General features: G+C 54.2%; 2 protein-coding genes across 3 annotated transcripts; one reads left to right on the forward strand and one right to left on the reverse strand.

The window, feature by feature from the left end:
- The first annotated feature begins 1,804 nt into the window (after positions 1–1,804).
- GUCA2B (guanylate cyclase activator 2B) lies at positions 1,805–5,101 on the forward strand. The gene is made up of 3 exons (XM_055401603.1): positions 1,805–1,897; positions 3,018–3,204; positions 5,040–5,101. The coding sequence occupies exons 1-3, from the start codon at positions 1,805–1,807 to the stop codon at positions 5,099–5,101; spliced, it is 342 nt and encodes a 113-aa protein (XP_055257578.1).
- A 3,751-nt stretch (positions 5,102–8,852) lies between these two features.
- Positions 8,853–19,049, reverse strand: GUCA2A (guanylate cyclase activator 2A). 2 transcript variants are annotated; one of them, XM_055403437.2, is made up of 4 exons: positions 17,628–19,049; positions 10,691–10,797; positions 9,465–9,654; positions 8,853–9,100 (listed from the first exon to the last, which is right to left on the reverse strand). In XM_055403437.2, exons 2-4 carry the CDS (start codon positions 10,763–10,765, stop codon positions 9,036–9,038), a joined length of 330 nt encoding a protein of 109 aa, XP_055259412.1. In that variant the 5' UTR covers positions 10,766–10,797; positions 17,628–19,049; the 3' UTR covers positions 8,853–9,035. The 2 variants fall into 2 exon arrangements, with proteins under 2 accessions (XP_055259412.1, XP_055259411.1); XM_055403436.2 differs by lacking the exon at positions 17,628–19,049 and having other exon boundaries at positions 10,691–11,923.
- Positions 19,050–20,367: the final 1,318 nt, after the last annotated feature.

Below are 20,367 nucleotides of genomic sequence, written 5' to 3' on the forward strand. Positions count from 1 at the left end.
TCCATGGGGTCGCGCAGAGTTGGACACAACTGAGTGACTCCACATTCACTTTTCAGTTTCATGCATTGAAGGAAATGGCAACCCACTCCAGTGTTCTCGCCTGGAGAATCCCAGGGATGGTGGAGCCTGGTGGGCTGCCGTCTACAGGGTCGCACAGAGTCGGACACGACTGTAGCAACTTAGCAGCAGCAGCAGCAGCTCCTTACCTCCAAGGCCTGTGTTCCTTTTTTCTCCCATAAGCTGAGCAGAGACAAAAATTCCAGAGAGAAAGCGTGCTGCACACACCACGTGCTTGAACTCACTGGGCCTGTGAAATGAACTTCATCTGTAAAGGAAGACAACTGTGACACCTGTTGCAACAGATTGAAGGGGATTCTGCTCATAGAACAGCACGGCGCCTGCGTGTTTGAGAAGAGTTATTGTTTCTGACGGTTATTTCAGTTTACAGATAAGAAGTCATGTAAGTCTATCAAATTCTTCGTACTCAGAAGAGTAGGCCAAAGTCTGGATTCAAAGCAAGACAATGGGAATAACAAAGTTCACTCAAGCTTTTTCCATTTCATCCCAAGATAAGAAAGAAGGGGATAAGCATGCAGGCTAGTGGGGAGCAGCCCCAAAAGCATGAGGTGGGATTAAGCTTTTGCAGAAAGGATCAGCCTTAGGAAACACAGTGACATCAGATTTTAGCCACAGTTGGAGAGTGGGCCCAGAATACCCAGATGGGCTATCTGGGCTTCAATTCAACGTTAAGCATGGAGTACCTACTGCATGCCAGGCTCCGTGCCCGGCAGGGCAGAGCCGTGGGATGGGCACTGTTGACAGCTGTCCCAGCTGGCGGTGGCAATGACGCCCTTGCGGACTTTGACCCAACCTTCAATCACGGAGATGGTAGGTCACACACTGCCTCGAATGGCAGCTGTGAGATCAAGGGATTCGGTGGCATGAGTTACCCCCAGACAAGGATGAGCTCAGGAGGAGCCAGCCTCATCACTCTCATAGAAGCCTCATGTGGTGGGTCCTGTCACAATGCCCCTGTGATGGAAGAGGAAACGAAGCTCAGTTAGAGTTGATGCGACTTGACAAGATCACTCAGCTGCAGCAGGATCAGGTTGAACCCTGGTCAATCTTCTCCTAAAGCAGGTGCTCTTTCCTCCAGGCCAGGTTAGGCTTTTGGCTTCTAAAAGGCATTGACAGGTGAGATGGACAATACCAGGCCTGGGTGTACCCATCACTTGGGAGATGGCGGGCAGAGGCAGGATGAGGGGCTGGGCAGACACTGATCACAAGGATGGTCCTTCAATAAAACTGGGGAGAGGAGAGTGGGAGACACAAGGATCTAGGGACATGGAGAACCCTGAGGTCAGCCTGATATCTGCCCACCTGCCTGCCTGCACCTTTTGACCTGAGGAAAAACTCTAGGCTCAGCTGAGTCAGAGGCCCGAGTTCCCTCTCTCGTATCGACTGGCTCCGTTACCTGAGACAAGGTACCCTACCTCTGGAGCCTCACTCCCCCTGGCTGTGAAACGGTCTCCCTCACTCCAGCTGCACAGTGCCTTACCCACAAGGCAGGCGCTCACCCCAGCATCATGCTCCTGTGTCCTCTGGGCCTCCCTGCCTCCATCACCCCCAACCCCCTTCCTGGGAATGGGCCCTGGGCTTGTCAGGGTGCCAGCCAGCTGTCAACCCCGCCCTGGCTGACCAGTTAATGAGTGACCAGGGTGCTGGAGGCCAGCCTATAAGAAGCTGCCAGATGAGGAAGCAGGTGGGAGCCAGGTGGACGGCGGCGGGACACAGAGGGAGCAAGATGGCCAGCAGGGCGGTGTCCGTGTACCTCCTGTGTGCGGTTGCCCTGGTCTTCCTCATGCTGCTGCAGGGCACACAGTCAGTCTACATCCAGGTTGGTCCCGAAGGTCCCCATGGTGAGAGGCTGGGATGGAGAGGGAATGCTGAGAAACTCACTAAGGACAGTCCAGGACCCAGGGCTCAGCCCAACACCCAATCACACAACAGGGGCCAAAAGAGCAGGTGGGTGGAAGCAGCTGGAATGCCAGTGGCAGTGATGGCAGTAATGATAACAATAAACGACGGTCATTCTGCGTTGCTCTCCTCAAGTGCCCATCCCGGGTCAGAGGTCAGATGGGGAATCAGACTTAGTGCCTGACCTTGCAGAGCCCAGAAGGGGAGGGAGACTTCTTTAATGCTCCCACAACGCTTTGTATTCTCCCACGTGTGGGTGGAGAGGGGATGATGGCCACCAGAGAAGTTTGCTCAGAGAGTTAACTTGAGCTGACATTGCAGGATGAGCAGAAGGTATCTAGATACAGAGCCCAGGACTGCTCCAGGCAGAGAAAGGCCCCAGCACACAGAAAGGCCCTGAGAGAAGACAGCAGGGGGTCCAGGTCTCCTCACGGGGCAGCTGTGAGGCTAAAAGGAGTCCATCGATGGAGGCAGGGCCTGCCTGCCATTTGGCAAGGTGCCACTTGGCTCCTGGGTAGCACATTCGACTGGGCATCCTGGGGAAGGAATAAGGGACTCCTGAGGTGGGGATGTCAGCTTCCCCCTGCAGCCTTGGCCTTGGAGCCCAACCAGCTAGACTAGCATTGCCATCATTTTGCCACGTTGGTTCAGAAGCAATCACACAGTTACAGCAGTTGGGGGTGGGGTGGGGGTGCCTGGGTACCAGGCACCTGGGAGGAGTGGAGTTTGACTGTCTCTGTCAGATGAGGTTCAGAGTGGGGAAGAGATGGTGAGCCAGTGGAATTTGAATCAAAGACCCCCCGTCTCCAAAGCCCATGCCTTGAACCACCATGATCGCAGCCTTGCTCAACCTCATCTCCCAGTTAGCCTGTGGCACAGGGGGATGTGAAGTGCCAGGCACCACCTCCCACCTGCCAGGTGGTCTTCCACGCCTCGACTTTCCAACTCCGTGAGAACAGGGAGGCTCCCTGGTCTCCTGGAAGCACACTGCCCCCTTCCCTGCTCAGGCTGTGATGCCTGAGGTCTCCTTCCTCCTCCAGTACCAGGGCTTCCAGGTCCAGCTGAGATCGGTGAAGCAGCTGAATGACCTGGTGAGTCAGTGGGTGCCCAGCCCCGGCCTGCAAGACCAGAGCCCCCAGCCCTCTGTGTGCCGCCACCCGGCCCTGCCGCTGGACCTCCGGCCCATCTGCACCTCGGAGGACGCAGCTAGCATCTTCCAGGCCTTGAGTGAGTCCCCCCTCCCCCACGGAGCCCCTGACCCTCCTGTTCTCTCCTCCCTGCACCCCAGGCCCTCTGCCTTGTGTGGTTGCTGTTAATCACCTAGTGGCTGAGAATAGGGAGATTCAAGAAGCTCAGCCCCGCCCTTCCTGGCTGGGGCGCTGAAATCAGCCATGCCAGGGACCCCTTCAGTTCCCAGCAACCTGGCAGAGATAATCGGCCCGCCTCCAAGACTTCACAGGTCGGGGGAAGGGACACTGGAAACGGATCTGTAAAAATGACTGCAATACATAGGGTGACCAGGGAGGCGCAGCGGGGACACAGCAGAGAGACAGCTCATGTCTGGGGCATGAAGGGGAATCTGCAAGGCTTCCCAGAGTGGGTGACGTCTAAGCTGAAATGCGAGGGATGAAACAGCTGATCAGGAGAACGCAGGAACTGGCTAGCCTTTATTTTTTTTCTTTCAGTTTTATTGGAGTGTCATTGATTTATAATGTTGTGTTGGCTTTGGGTACACAACAGAACGATTCAGTTATACATAGACATCTATTCATTCTTTATTTTCTGGATTCTTTTCTCTGTAACCTTAATCTATAACCTATGTCTATATAGGTTAATCTGTAACCTATAGATTCTCATATAGGTTGTCACAGAATATTGAGTAAAGTTCCTCATGCTGTGCAGTGGGTCCTTGTTGGTTATCTGTCTTATGTATAGTGATGCTCAGTGGCAAAGAATCCACGTGCAACGCAGGAGACACAGGGGACATGGGTTCAGTCCCTGAGTGGGGAAGATGCCCTGGAGGAGGACATGGTAACACACTCCAGTATTCTTGCCTGGAGAATCCCATGGTCAGGGGAGCCTGTTGGCCTACAGTCCATGGGGTCGCAGAGTCGGACACGCCCGAAGTGACTGAGCGGGCATGCACACATACTCGTGTGTATATGCTCTTCCCAAGCTCCTGATTTATCCCTCCCTACATCATTCCCTCTTTGGTAACTATAAGTTTGTTTTGGGTAGCTGTAAGTATGTTTCCCCACTCCAGTACTCTTGCCTGGAAAATCCCATGGACGGAGAAGCCTGGTAGGCTACAGTCCACGGGGTCGCAAAGAGTCAGACACGACTGAGCGACTGAACGGAATGGAACGGAAGTATGTTTCTGTTTTGTGAATAAGTTCATTTGTATCATTTTTTAAAATTAGATTCCACAGAGAATTGGTATCGGGTGGTAATCTTTGTCTGATGGCTATTGTTGTTCCATTGTTTAGTCCCTTAGTCCTGTCCAACACTTTGTGACCCCATGGACTGTAACTCACCAGGGTCCTCTGTCCATGGGGTTTCCCAGGCAAGAATACTAGATTAGGTCACCATTTCCTTCTCCAGGGGAATCTTCCCAACCCAGGGATTGAGCATGTATCTCCTGCATTGGCAGGGGGATTCTGTACCTCTAAGCCACCAGGGAAGCCTAACTTACTTCACTTACATGATCATCTCTAGTAGCCAGTATTTACTGAGCACGTACTAAGTACCAGGCCCTGGGTCAGTCCCTTTGCCTGCCTGCTATGCTCACAACCCCTTGGCCAGGTTGATACTGTCTGTTGAGCAGGCAGGAAAGCTAAGGTAGGGTTTGAGTGACTCTCCCAGCCACTGCTAGAAGGACAGGACATGGGACTGTCCAAGCCTCTCTCTCTGCTTTTAAACTTTCTTCCTCTCAACCTGTGACAAAGATACCAGGCCCCTCCCTCAGACCCGCTCAGAGGCAGGCCTTCTCTGGCTGCCTGGTCCGTGACTCTCTGGACCACAGATGTTTCAGGGTCGGCTGACAAGTGTTTTCCTCCACCCAGGGACCATCGCTAACGACGACTGTGAGCTGTGTGTGAATGTTGCCTGTACCGGCTGCAGCTGAGATGGCCTGAGTGCCTTGAGCTCACCCAGGAACCTTGCCCCCACCAGTCCACTGCCTTCAGAGCCTCCACTCCCATCCAGGCTCTGGGGGTCCCCACCACCACAGTCATCCCCTCTCCTCCAGGGCCCGACAGCTGGATCTGGTGCAAAGCAATTGGACCCACAGTTGGAGAAGAGTTTGGTTCCTGGAGCAGCCCTGCTGCTCAATAAAGATCCTCCACCTACACTCGGAGCCAGGTGTCCATTTGTTCATCCCCAGGAGGCATGAGCAGAGCTTCCCAGGAAGCTGCCCCCTGAGTTAGGCGTTTTCCTAGTGTACTTGTCTGTGGAGTTGGTTCATTGAGCTCTGTTTCATATCGGAAGAGTGAGGTTGTGAATGGAAATGAGTCGCCTGGGATCACAGAGTTGGGAAGCCGCAGAGCACCCAGACCCATCTGACCCCCAAGCTAAGCTCAGGGCCTGGCCCAGCTGCAGAGCCAGAGCTTCTGTGCTCCTGATGTGGGGGGATGATGAGGGGAGAATAGGGGCGGATGGGGGAGAATGGGAGGAGGAACAGGGGCTCTCTCCTGAAGGTGGGAGTGTGGTGGGACAGGTGGAGAGAAGAGCCCACCTGTGCCCCTTCTGGGCTGATTCTGCCCACCCCCCAGCCCCCCGCTGCCTTAGTGCACCCTTGTCCCCCTTCCTGGGCTCCCCAGGACCGTCTGGCCAGCTCCAGGCAGGAGGCCTTCCTTCCCTCTCTTCACCCTGGTGGCCCTGAGGAATATTAATGATACCAGCATCTCCTGAGCATCTGCTACACCCTAGGCACTGCTCTGCATTCTCTGCGGATATTAACTCACTGAGTTCTCACAACAGTCCAGTGCAGCAGATACTTCATTATTACCACATCCACTTTATGAATGAGGGGCCCAGGTACAGAGAGAGCTAGTGAGCCCGGGATCACAGGCTCAGCAAAATGGCAAAGCAGGCTTCTTCCCAGGAAGTCCGGGCCAGGGTCTCTGCTCTGAACTGCCATGGTACTGCCTCCTTGTGACCCCAGGCCCTGGCCACAGCTGAGGACACCCAAAGGAGGATGCCCTGCAGCCACCGCTTTCCTCCAAGGGCCTTCCGAGCTCTTCTTGAGGCTGGGAATTCCTGGGAGAAGGGCCTCCCAGGGTGGCTTCCTCCTCAGTCTCTGTCCCAGGCAACCAGAAAGGAGAAAATCCTTGGGCCGTGCCCTCTGAACACAGATACCAAGGCCACAGCCATGGTGAAGTCCTCCAGACTAGCTGCCCCTCCTGAGTTCTGTTCCTGAGACCAGCAGCCACTCCAGCTCCTTCCTCTGCTCCCCTCACAGGGGCCTTTGCAAGGCCTCCTACATCTCTCTGGGCTCCTCTCATTCCTCTGTCCTCACTACCTCCCCACTCCTACAACCCCTGCCAGGTCAGAGATTCCTCCCTGCCCTGCACCCTGCAGGCTCTCTATGCCCACCATGCCAGAGGTGCGTCACAGCACTGCTCCGACAGTGCCCCTTACCCTTTGGAGGCTCCCCAGCACCATCTCTCGTGTCTAGACTGAGCCCGGCACCATCTGGCCTTGTCCCCCACCTGCCTGGGGAGGAGGCAGCAACGGCAACTACCACTGAATGAGCGCCTTCCCTGTGCGAGGCCCGTGGGAGCCCTCTGCACAGACGCCATAACAACACCGCAGCTCTGAAAGCCTTTCCTCTATTACCCCGTTTGAATCTTCACTCAACCCTACGAAGTAGGGATTCTTGTCTTTCCCATTTTAAAAATGAGGAAACCGAGGAAAGAATAGGCTAACTAACCTGCTGAAAGTCACACAACTGGTAACAGGCGACGCCTGAATTCACAGAGTTTGACTTCAGAGTAGATCAGCCCTGGTAGCTCAGACAGCAAAGCGTCTGCCTACAGTGCGGGAGACCCAGGTTCAATCCCTGGGTCGGGAAGGTCCCCTGGAGAAGGAAATGGCAACCCACTCCAGTATTCATGCCTGGAAAATCCCATGGACTGAGGAGCCTGGTAGGCTACAGTCCATGGGGTCACAAAGAGTCGGACACAACTGAGCTTCAGAGTGGGAGCATTGTTTCTGCCCCACCACCATTCTCATCAAGTGCCCCTGCAACCTTGGGAGGAGGGGTCTGTTATCATCTCCATTCTCAGATGAGGAAACCAAGTCTCGGAGAAGGGTACAGAGCCTATCAATGACAAGGTCAGGCTCAAACCCAGCCCTGTGCATCTCCTGGGCTCTATGTCGTCCAGGCTGAACCATTCCAGTGCCTTGGAGCTTCCTGATTCTGTGTCTGCATTAAACCCCATCCATTTTCTGAAATGCCTTCTGCCTCTCTCCCTTCACACTGATTTTGAAATTACATCCATCCCAGTGCAAATTCCAAGGGCAAATGCAAACACCCTGCCTTCTCTCCCCATTCACAGAGCCTTACTGACCTCTGCCCTGAAGATGCCTCACCCTCTGAATCCTGTAGCCCAGGGAATCCTGCTAGAATCACCCTGGGGCACTTTCTCTTCCTTCCCTAAGAAGGACCCTGGTTGCCTCCTTTTCCCTCATTCCCTCTACCGTTCTTTGATTTTTGTATTTTGTTTTGTTGTTTTGACCACTTATTGACTTGTCTCCTGTTTGCATCTGAACTCTTCTTTCATTACACACACATTTACACACACCATTTCACCTTGTCTGCGTGTGTGCTGTGTGTGCATTCTAAGTCGTTTCAGTCATGTCCAGCTCTTTGCGACTTCATGGACTGTTACCACCAGGCTCCTCCGTCCGTGGGATTCTCCAGGCAAGAATACTGGAGTGGCTTGCCATTTCCTTCTCCAAGGGATCTTCCTGACCCAGGGATGGAACCCGATTCTCTTCTGCCTCCTGCGCTGGCAGGAGGTTTCTTTACCACCAGCGCCTCCTGGGAAGCTGGTACAATTACAATCCCAGTTTTATGGAGGAGGAAATGAGGCTCAGAGTGGGAAAGCGACTTTCCAAACATCACACAGGACGTGGAAGACCTGAGCAGGACCACAGGGCTGAAACGGTGTAGCTGTTGCTTGCCCTGCCCTGTGTGTACAGGATCAACCCCGTGGCGGGCCTCACCTGCTCCAGGGCTCAGAAGGACTTCCCCAGACTCCGAAGCCATTAATCCACAGGGAGGCCCAGGGAGCAGGAAGGATGAGGGGGCATAAGGACTACTCCTGGAAGGGTGAGGAAAGGCTGCCTTCTGTGGGGAGGCACAGGGGTGAGGACTTGGCCCCTGAGCAGGAGTGATGTGGTCAGGAATGTGGAAAGTGGAGCAGAGGACATGATGAGAACTATGGCTTGGGGTGTGGGCCATGGGGGGGTGGGGCAGGCAGGAGGCAGGGCTTAAGTGGTCAATGTGGGGCTGGATCCTGAGGCCCCTTGAACACTCTCCAGCCAGGGGCTGACCGCACAGCCTCCGTACCTGTGTTGGTCATCCAAAGCAGCTCAGGTGCTCTCCTGTGGTTTAGTGGCCTTGATGACCCTGAGGATGGTGAAAGTAAAACAGAGGTTCCACTTCCCTATTGATGGATGGTGGATTCAAGTCCCCTCGGCGCCTGTGCAAGGAGGCAGCCTGAGGGGGTGCTGGCTTAGCAGAAAGAGTGGGATGCTTGTACATAGCACACTGAACCCTGAGCTGGTGAGGGCAGGGTAGGCATCCCTAACGTGTGATGATGCGTAAACTGGCGGATAAAAGAAGGAACGAACGCAACACCAAGAGGGCTCTGGAATCTGGTTTATTAGCCGCGGGTGGGCATGGATCTTGGGAAGCATCAGCAGCTCTGGTGGGGCCAGGGGCTGGGCAGCCCTCAGGCTGCTCTCTCCTCACTCCTGCATTCGGGGTAGGTTGAGCTGTGAGGAGGAGCGCCCTGAGCGGGAGGGACAGGAGGCAGGGAGTACCATCTGTTCTAGCATCCAGCACAGGCCGCGTAGGCACAGATCTCACACGTGCTTGGATCCGCCGCGATGGCCCCTGGACGGCAGAGACGGAGCCCCATGAGAGCAGCTTCCCTTCCACAAAGCTCCCTCCCTCACTTGAACCAGAGTTTGGACACCCGCCACCCAGGAGAAACCCAGGCCTGTCCTTTCTGACCAGCGGGGCTTTCAGCAACAAACCAGGACACAAGTACCGCTCAAGCCAGCCAATCAGAAGAGTCCACTCAGACAGGTGCTACAGCTGAGACCAGAAGAAGCCGGAAGCACAACAGAGGCTTAACAGACCCACCAATCAGAGTAGAGCCCGTCCTTGGAATCCCACCAATCAGAGCACATCTCTCCCTCAAGTGCTACGGATCAGGGAACCCAAGGGCCCCCCGCTCTTCAGAGAGGTTACTCACCCAGCCTGTCCAGGATCTCCTGAGCGTTGGGTTCCTTGCAAAGAGGCTTGAGTTCTTCGGGAAAATTAGGCAAGCTACAAAGGTTGGAAGCGATGGGTCCACCAGCATTTCTAGGGATCCTAGGCTCCTGGAGCTCCTGGAGGTCCTTGAGCTTCTTCACCGACTCCAGAGAAAAGGAGAAGTCTCCATCCTGAGAGAGAAATGTCTGGAGTGTGAGACCAGGCTGCAGCCTGCTCCCTGACTGCCTCCCCAAGGAGTGACCCCTCTCCTGGCCCAGAGGCGCTCAAGCAGTGTTTGCGGCATATGGGAGCCAGGTGCTCCGCCGCGGGGCAATATGAGGTAGTCAGAGTTCAGGCTTTACAGCCAGACACTAGGCTTGGATCCTGGTTTTGCCTTGGAATCATGAACAGGTCATTACACTCCAGGAGCCTAGGTTCTGCATGTTATATGAGGAGTGGAGAAAACAGACACGAAGTGTCAGGGACACAATAGGTGTCTGCTCGTAGGCGCCATGGTGCTGATCTGTGGGGAGAGACCCAGAGCTGGGACCAGATCCAGGCTTCCTGAATCCACGTGGTTGTACCAGGTTGTCTTCACCTCTGCCTCAGAGCAGTGTGGGCTGATCCCCTGGCCCCCAGCTCCAGCCTGGTGTCTGGCTGATGTTTGAGAAGCAATAAAAGGCCTCCTCGGGCCTGGCTGTGGAGCCAGAGTGGGGCCCCTAATGAGTGCCAGGCTGGCCTTTGGGATGCCCTTCCATCAGGACACCTTCAGGGTGTCCAGGTGATTTCTGAGACCCAGGTCAGGGTTTTGGCTGAGAAGTGAGGTCTGCAATGAAACTGAGCTCCTTCACTTCCCAACCACGTGCCCATGACAAATTACAGACTCTAAGGCTCCATTCCCTCCCCCCCAACCTAAAATATGGGACTAGCAATCCCCTTCCCAAAGTGATCCTGGGGCCCCAGTGGAGCCTGGTCACGGCAAGCACTCTGTAAATTGGCTAGTCACTTGCCTTTCCCTAACTGTTTCTCTTCTCTCTTCTTGACCTTTCTATGAGTTTGAAAATGAAAGGTTTAAGAGGCAGGACTGAGGAGATCCGTGGGGCAGAACCAAGCCTTAGACATACCCCACCCTCGGCCCCCAGAGAGAGGGGTTGCTTTATCAGAGGACAGGCCCTACACCCTGGAGGTAGAGAGCAGTCTGGGCAACAGTGAGGACAGAGAACTTACCTTCACGATGACTCCCCCTGTCAGGGTGGCCCAGGCTCCAAGGAGGTACAGGGCGGGCAGCAGGAAGGTGTTCATGGCGGCAGCACCCAAGAGAGGAGTGACTGGTTCTGGATGCCAGGGGGAAACAGTGGGACTTTTAAAGAGGGCAGGGTTACTGAGTAACTCAGGAGTCTTGATGAGCATCTCAGCTGCTTGCTGGTCAATTCAATCCTAATCAGATAAGGCTCAAGACCGCCCTGGCAGATAAGAGATCAGTCCAGGGAACCGTCAGAGCCCCAGCCCCTCCCTGGGCTCCCCCACTTTAACCCACGACTGGACTGGGTTCTGCATTCATTCACCAACCACTCAGACTCACTGATGGCTCGGGGCCAGGCCATGTGCCAGGGTGGGGCTGCAGCCTCCACCCAGCCCTTAAAGAGGGAGGCCCAGGCAGGAGCAGTGCAGGGTTATTAGGGGAGTGGGTGGGCAAGCGGAATGGAGGGGCCATTCACCCAGCCCAGGGGCAGGGCAGTTCAGGAAGTTTTCCCAAAGGAGGTTGTGCCAGCACTCGGTTTTAGAGAATGGGTGAAAATTTTCTTAGAGAAGGGGCCAAAGGTAGAAGGCCATTTTTTGCAGAGAATGCCTCATGTGGGATAGCAGGGAAGTAAAAGAGGCCTGGTAGAAGCGGGGAAATGTGAGTAATTCAGCCTGGGGGGAGGAGGAGATTTCAAGGGGGCTCCGAGTCATGAGAGATGAGATGACCAAGGCGGGTACTAGGTGTGGCCACTGTGACTTTGAGAAAGGACTCAGCTCTGTCATCCATAGGCCTGGGTTCAAGCCCCATCTACTGCCCCATTTCGATGTATGTGAATTTGGGCAAATTGTTTCCATCTCTGAACTTCAGAGCTCCCTGTATTCTCTTTGGGGACCAACATGATAATACATATCTCATGGGAGTGAGAATTAATGATGTTAGAAAGATGCGTACCTCAATGCCTGGCACACAGAAAGCACACAGTACAGATGCTATTATTATTTTGGTCAACAGCAGCAGCAGCTTCTGGTTCCCTTTGGCTCCTCTGGGGATCAACCTCCTGGTCTGAGCCACAGTCTGTTCTCATCCTGTGCTGGGTCTGCTGTCCTGTCCATCCAGCAGGTTCATATCATCCTCGAATGTGTTTTTTCTCCTCCTTCCTGATTCCTTTGACCCTTGCTTCTCTCACCATCTCCCCCTCCCTCCACAGCATCCCTTTCTTTTTTCTGCTCCCCCTCCCGCAACTAACTCAGCCTAATCTCCTCCATCCTGGCCTTTCCTGCCAAGCTCAACTCTGACTTTGAATATGTGGTTTCATTTGCCTTGGAAGGTTTTTCCTTCCTCATCACTAGATGAACTCCTACTTAAATGTTAAGGCCCAGATCCAATAACCCCCACTGCATTCTCAGCTAAATAACCTCTCTTTGATCTCACAGAAATAATATTCCCTACCTGGGATCTTGTTGAGTTGGGTTACTTGGGTGTGTGTCTTTGCCCCTCTAGACTCTGACCCCCATGAACTCTGTACCCCAGCATAGTGCATGTTTTTCAGCGGAGCTTCTAGGACACAGAGGAAGGGCAGCCCCAGGAGCTGCTTTGTTCTAATCTACAAACCAATCTGGCTGGAAGCCAGGGAGGCTCCAAACAAAGAGGTGGGGGTGGGAATCCCTGGGTGGGGAGAGTCAACACTGAAGGGGAAATTGGAGGGAACTTCAAAGGGGTTCAACCCCAGGGAGGAACAAGAAACACTTGGTTAACCTGCCCTCTCAGGCTAATCCTCAGAACCAGACTAAACTTCCCTCCTTTTCTAGTGTGTGTGTGTGTGTGTGTGTGTATGTGTATGTATGTGTGTGTGTGTGTGTGTGTGTGTGTGTGTGTACACAGATGTGTGTGAACTGAAGTGTGTTAGTGTGTGTGAGGGGTGTGTATATATGCTGAAGTCTACATATCCAGAACAGCCGTGTGGTGGCCTCTGCTAGCTGAGAGTTGGGTGGGCGTGAACACCAGTGGAGGGTTAGGTATGGACAGGGTACAGTAGGGTTATGGATGGAGTTTGGGTTGAAGGTAAGGCTAGAATCAGGGTAGAATTTATTGTGACTGGGATGGAGGTGAGCACAGGTACAGACCAGGAGGAGTGCAGCTGAGGTTGCTGCTGCTGTTGCAGTTGGGGTTGGGTGGACTTGAGCTGGGCTAGCGTGGAAGCTGGGTTAAGACCACTCATAGGTATCCAACTGGGGCTGGGGATACATTAGGGCAAGATGAAGCGGCAGAGAGTGGTAGGAGTTCAGGCTAGGACTCGAATTCGAGTTTGGGTCAGGGTCAGGCTCAGGGTGGAGCTGAGCTTGGGCATGGGGTAAGGGTCAGAATTGGGGGTGTGGCTAGGATGATGTGGGGACTGTCCCTGACACGGAGGTTGGTTGGGGTTAGGTTCAGGTTCTGTGCTTGGTTAAGATTGGAGTTGAATCTGCAGTTGGAGATGGAGTGGGTGGGGGTCAGGTCTGTGACTGGGGTTGGATCTGGAGCTGGACTGGGATTCAGTTTAGCATCAAGGATGGGGCTGAATAGACTGCTGTGAGCTGAAGGAGCCCTGTATCTGGTTCCCTTTGGTTTTTCAGTCCTTTCCCTCCTGAGGCACCATGGGATTAGGGGTGAAGGGAGGGGGCTTTGGTTCCTGCAGCCTCTTTCTCCCACATCCCCTCAGCCAGGGCTGACCTGGTGCAAACCAGGGGTGGGGTGGGTGGGGGTAGGTGCATGGGAGTGACGTAGCTCCGCACTGTGGGAAAGGGGAAATGGCTCCCGGGACTCAGCCCTTTGGGCCTGACCCTACCCAACCCTGCCTCTGACATCTACCCTGGGAAATGGAAACCAGTATCCTGCCTCTCTCTCCCCGCCAATTCCCTGACCCAACCTGGGCCCAGGTGTGGATCCAGGCCCCCTCCCTCCTCTCCTGCACTGAAGCTTCTGGATCTTGGGGCCCTCTTGGAAGCCTGGGGTTCTGGACCACCCCGGGCCCACACCTGAGTCCTGTGATCTTGGTTCCCCAGCACCGCGACACCCCTCATCATTCCTTACAGGCAGCAAGTGGGTCAGTCTGGGTTGTTTGGGGCCACTCACATCCAAGGCCACCTCTTCTGACAAACTCCTGAGCCTCCATAGCTTCCCAGGCCATACCACCTCTACCTGCCTCCCCACATGAAAACCCATCAGTGGCTGCCCAACACCTTCAGAAGGAAGCCCAGACTCCCTGTCAAAGCTCATCAAGGTCAGCTCCCTGCTCACCTGGGTGAAACCCAGCATCCCAAGTCTCCCCTAGGAGTGGGCTGGAAAGGAGCCCAGATCTGGGGCCCTGTAGGTCAGCAGTCCCAACCTTTTTGGCACCAGGGACTGGTTTCATGAAAGACAATTTTCCCATGGACCAGGGTGGGTGGGTGGGGAATAGTTTGGGGATGATTCAAGTGCTTACATTTACCGTGTACTTTATTTCTATTATTATTACATCATCTCCACCTCTGATCATCAGGCATTAGATCCCAGAGGTTGGGGATTCCTCATGTTGGTAGAATAGCTCCAGTTTTGGAGCCAGGAGGCCCTGGGTAGAGTCCCCGCTCATCAGTGAATAGTTGTCTCTTTCTGAGCCTCAGTTTCTACATCAGAAAAATGGAAACAATGACAACTATATTGTGGATTTTGGATTGCCTGGAAAACTTTCCTCACCGGCTTCCAGCCCCTGCAAGTCTGTATTAAGACCATATCTGTCCCCTGGGCACCACCAGCTTCCTATTCTTTCTCCTGATAAAACCTACCAATCTGTCCCACCCACTCTCCTGTGAACTCCTGAGAGCAGAGCCTGTGTCTTGCTCCGCAGTGGCCCCAGTACCCACACAAGGCTTGAGACTTAGTGGCTACCCCTGATCTCGCAGGAGACCCGAACCAGTAAACCAGTGAAGTCGCTCTGTCGTATCCGACTCTTTGCGACCCCATAGACCGTAGCCTACCAGTCTCCTCCATCCATGGAATTTTCCAGGCAAGAGTACTGGAATGGGTTGCCATCTCCTTCTCCAGGGGATCTTCCTGACCCAGGGATCGAACCCAGGTCTCCTGCATTACAGGCAGACACTTTACCATCTGAGCCACCAGGGAAGCCTGGAGGCCAGACAGGCTGTGGTATTTGGACTAATCACAACATTAACAGTAATAGGGAATGAGGATTAAGCACTTGGTTTGGGTACATGCTTTATGGGTGTGGAAACCAGACCCCATCCTGAAGCCCAGCCACCACTCACCCACTCCGGCAGCTGCTGGGATTTCCCCCTGCTATTGGGGTGCCCTCTGGACCCTGTGAGGTTGCCAACTGCCATCGTTTTTGGCCTAGAGGTTGTTGAACTCTTGGGTTGGAGTGACCTCACCATGGTTCCAGTGTGCCTGTTAAAGCTGGGTGCCCCGAGGCCCAGTCCTCCCAGGCCTGGCTCTGCTTCCCTGAGGGCAGGAGGCCTTAGCTGACCCTAGGAAGGAAGGCCTGGAACAGAGCCCAGGTGGGGGACTGGAGATTCCCATATTGATCTGTGTGACCATGAGCAGGGTGTGGCCCACAGTTCACAGCCTCCCCATCCCACTTATAAACACATTCTGGACATTCATTCTTCTGAGAGCCCAGAACTGTCTGAAGAAGACATCTCGATGTATGTGAGCCTCCTAACAGTTCTGGGAATACATGAAGAGTCACTGTAGAACCCACTTCATAGGTGCGGATACTGAAACTCAGAGGCCTGGAGAGGTTAAGATGACACAACTTTCCCGAGAGTGCGGGCAGAAGCTTTAGGCACAGTTGCCCTGGTGGTACTCGGCATGAGGGCACCCAGCCAACAGAGGGAGGTGCAGACATGAGCGTGGGGCAGGCCGGCTCAGCCTAGAGGAAGGCACAGCTTTTCAGACTCATTGCCAAGGTGGACTTGGCAGCAGCTGCAGTCACAAAGCTGTAAATTCCAGAGCAGAGGCCAGTTCTCACAAGTGCCAAAGAAAAGCTGAAACTTCTACTTGGTTCATACCTCCTTCCCTGTCTTCCTGGCCCCCAGACTTCCATCTTCGCAGAAGGAGGAGAAGAAAGGTGAAGCCACTGAGTCAGACCCTGTTTTTCAGCGACGCCCATTTTACAGAGGAGGAAAGTGGACAACTGAGTGGGAATTTGAAGCCTATTGGCTTGAGCTGAAGTCCAGGTGGGGGTTTAGGGCTCCCTCCCCTTTCCCAGGTGCTGGGGTGGGCAGGATCTCTCCCATGATGCTCTGGGGGCGCAGCTGGGGAGTGGACAGAGGGTGTGTCTGGTTGTTTGCTTGGCAGTGTCATCTCACGTCCCCGTGGCCTGGTGAGGATGAGGCACCGGGGGAGCTCCATTCACCATCTGCTCCCCACACGGCAGGCCAGCAGCTGCCTCTTCCCCCCAGCAACTACCCCCCCAACCCTGGCCCCCTGTGGGTATTGACCACAGAAACTACCACTGCACCCAAAGGCTGTCACAGAAGGAAGGAGACCCATCTGAGCTCCTGCCATGTGCCCCAGAGCCCACAGGCTAGAGGGAGGAGAGGACACAGGCATAGTTCCCCTGGGGCTCCTCGGGGAAAAAGGTCCCCCTGGGACCAGATCTGGGGACACTTACCAGACCACGTGGTGTTTGAACTGGGCCTTGATCAATGGGAGGATTTGGACAGACAGAGATGGGGGCTGCACAACAAAGGTTGGCATCAGAAAGCCCAGAGTAAGAGGATGGGCTGAAGCAGAGACTGTGACACCCTCTGGCTGTGGGTGAGCAGTCAGAGGCGGCTCTACACATCAAGTGGAGGCATTTTGCACTCGACTTGGTGACGGTACGAAGCCAGGGAGGAGAGGAGAGCTGTGATTTAGAAACACCATCATGGCCCTTGGTGTTGGGAGTGGACCATCTAGGCATGGCTGCTGCACTTGTCTAGGAAAGAAGGGGTGTGTTCCACCCCAATGTTGCCCCGGGAGGGCCAGGGGTGATTGGAAGGATGGTGTTGCAGGGGAATGATGGGTCTTGGCCTGTGGAAGAGAAGCAAGGGAAGGGGGCAAGAAGGGGAGGTAGATGGGCCCTTGGGACCTGCAACGTGCCAGGGCCTGGGCTGGCTGCTTCCATCTGACTGCTCATGGATGGTCTCGTCAACACTTTAATCCCACTATACAGATGAGGAAACTGAGGCTCAGAGAGGGCAGTGTCTTGCCCAGATGGAATTTTAGGTTCTTTTGACTACAGAGTCTATTTTGTTTCCATGGTCTCAGGTGTGATTCTGGCCTTTGAGGCCTGCAGGCAATGTGCTCAGGCACAGGCCCGCAGCTCACAATAGACCAGTTTCTGGTCTGACCAGGAAATCTGGGGGGTAGGGGGATAAAGAGGAGGGTAGGAACTGCCCAGGGGCAGGAACGAGTAGTATAAATAGATCTGGGTGCCTGTCCAAAGGGCCACAGCAGGGAGGAACAGTGACAGGGGCCAGGCCAGGAATATGATGAGAAAGGGGGAAAAATAGATCTGAGGATCCTATCCCCAGCTCTATCCCAGGTGAGTGTCTCCCAGGACAGGGGCCACAGGGGAAGACACGAGTGGCTGATGAGGTGACGAGCCATCCGGCCCTCCCTTCCGACAGAACGCTTTCTCTCCTGTCTGTGGTTCGTGGTCACACATAGGCACACCAAGGCACACAGTCACAATCATACAGGCAACACACATACCCCAGCACAGACACACAAGCACACACATAGAAGGTTTTGCGCACACGCTCGGAAGGCCACACGAGCAGAGTCAGCACCCGCAGTCACCCTGACTTACGGGACTTCCACACACGCCCCCTGCCTCCACCCCAGGCACACAGCTCACACACTCACACGCTCTTGGAGGACCGTTCCCAGGAAGGCCTCTACCTGTGGACGTCACTCAGGCGTGGGAAGGGTGAGAAGTGTCCTCGGACGTCTTTATTGCCATTGTTAGGACAGGAAGTTGCTTCTCTGACCTTCTGGGGCTGCGTCCTGAGAGGGGCGGCATTCACCCAGTGACGTCAGCTCAGGCTAGGGAGGGGTGCGTTGGGATGGGTGTGGAAACTGGCCCTGAGGGAGGTCAAGGGCAACCGGGGAATGCTGTGGAAGAGGTCATAGGCCTTGGTGCCAAGAGCAGACCAGAGTAAGGCAGTTCTGGGTTCCCATCCCCGTGCCACCCTCTCATGACGGTGACCTTGGGCAAATGACTTCACCTCTCTGAATGGCAATGTCCAGCAGTAAAAGGGAGATAAATGACATCAACCTTCAAGGCAATGGGAGTGCTGACTCAGATAACGGCTGTCAAGTGCTGGGCACAGGGCCTGGCAAATAGCGGCAATAATCATAATGTTCGTGATGGCCAAAGGGGTTGATGTGTGAGTGGGGGCGGGGGTCTCGGAGGGAGGGGTGGGAGGACAAGGGTGGGTGTACAGTGGCAAGGCTTGTGGCTGGCCTGACCATCGCCCTCCCCACACCTGCCCAGATAATGCATCAACTGAGGTCCCAGCAGAGCAGAGCCTCAGGAAACTCAGCTGGGGTGGATGGGGGGGTGACCTTCCCCACCCTAACCTTGGAGTAGGGACAGTGGACACCACTGTGGCTGAGCCAGGGCAGCAGGCTCAGGTGGTGGTGTTGTTCAGTAGCTAAGTTATGTCCGACTCTTTGCAACCCCATGGATTCCAGCACGCCAGGCTTCCTTGTCCTTCACTATCTTGCCCAGAGTTTGCTTAAACTCTCGTCCTTTGAGTCAGTGATGCCATCCAACCATCTCATCCTCTGTTGCCCCATTCTCCTCCTCCTTTCAATCTTTCCCAGCATCAGGGTCTTTGCAAATGAGTCAGCTCTTAACATCTGATGGCTAAAGTATTGGAGCTTCAGCTTCAGCATGAGTCCTTCCAATGAATATTCAGGGTTAATTTCCTTTAAGATAGACTGCTTTGATCTCCTTGCTGTCCAAGGGACTCTCAAGAGTCTTCTCCAGGACACTGTTGGAAAGCATCAATTCTTCGGCACTCAGCCTTCTGTATAGTCCAACTCTTACATCTGTACATGCTACTGCTGCTGCTAAGTCACCTCAGTCATGTCCGACTCTGTGTGACCCCATAGACGTCAGCCCACCAGGCTCCCCCGTCCCTGGGACTCTCCAGGCAAGAACACTGGAGTGGGTTGCCATTTCCTTCTCCAATGTGTGAAAGTGAAGTCGCTCAGTCATGTCAGACTCGTAGCGACCGCATGGACTGCAGCCTACCAGGCTCCTCCGTCCATAGGATTTTCTAGGCAAGAGTACTGGAGTGGCCTGCCATTGCCTTCTCCAACATCCGTACATGACTATTGGAAAATCCATAGCTTTGACTAGATGGAACTTTGTTGGCAAAGTGATGTCTCTGCTCAGAGGCTGCTCTGGAGTGGGCCCCACTCCAGACTAGAGGGGGCTCCTTGGCTCCCTCCAGCAAGCTCTCGTGATGAGAGAACAGATTCTGAGAGCTGGGCCCTGGGGATCCCGATCTATCTGGAGGAGCACCCAGCTCCGTTGGGGCTGCAGAGGAGAGAACACAGCACTTCTAAAGGAAGCCTTCCAAACAAGGAAAAGCACACAGCTGGTGGTCCTGCGCCCTCTGGTGGCTGCTGCTCCTTACTGCGACCTCATGGCTTTGTTCTAAGGCTCCAGTTCCTTGCCTGGTATGGACCGACAGAGCAGTGCAGCGGAGTGCAGACACTGGGGCAGGTGACTTAATCACTTTGCGGCTCAGATTCTTCCTTTGCAATAGGTTGCTAACAATAGTATCTACCACACAGCTGAAGAGGAAATCTGATCACCTGCATCAAGTACTTGGAGTAAGTAATGTAAAGAAACAAGGAATACATGGTGACTGCCCTACTCTGACTTCTGGGGTCAGCGTTGCTCAGGGACACAGCTTGAGAGCAGGGCCGAAGCAGCCTTGACCTGGGGTTGGACTCTGTCTGGCTCTGGTGCAGGCCCTTACCAAATGCGTGGTTGACTAGTTGCTTATCATATGGAGGGAGAGATACCAGGAGGTTAAGTCCAAAATCCTCTGGAAAATCATACTGGAGATAAACAGTGTCTCAGTAAGTCCAACACAGCCATTTTCCCTAATGTTTGGTTACAATCTGTCTTGGAAGTAGCTGACTTGTATCCAAGGGCAATGTTTTACAGAACATGTATCTTTACCCAGCAGAATGACACTCAGTGTTGAGATGCTCAGACAAAAGGGAACCTGAAGTAGACAGGGCTGTATGGGTTAAGTCAGAAGCAGGGAGAGGTCCTGGGCAGGATCATGGATTGGTAGGAAGTCCTCCCATTCCTGAGTCAGACCATAGCTTCAAGTCTACTTCCCACCAGTGTTGCTGGTCTTCCATCAGTGTCATTGAGCATGTTTCCATAATCACGATGGGACACCACCACTCATCCCATAGGATCGCTGGTGCTTGGCTCTTAACTAGCAATCCATCACTCCTCTAGCTTCAACCCCACCCCTTCTCCATGCTACTCTAGCTTCCGAGCCTGGCTCAGAATAGTGATACAAATGGAAATGCCTTCCCTGTCCATCTAGGACTCTACAAGGACTCAAAATAGCCCACGCCCACTCCAAGGTTTCCCTAAGCCAAA

The sequence above is a fragment of the Moschus berezovskii genome, chromosome 4 (genome assembly GCF_049115385.1).
Source record: "Moschus berezovskii isolate FMDL1 chromosome 4, NW_MosBer_1.0, whole genome shotgun sequence".
NCBI classification, from domain to species: Eukaryota; Metazoa; Chordata; class Mammalia; order Artiodactyla; family Moschidae; genus Moschus; species Moschus berezovskii.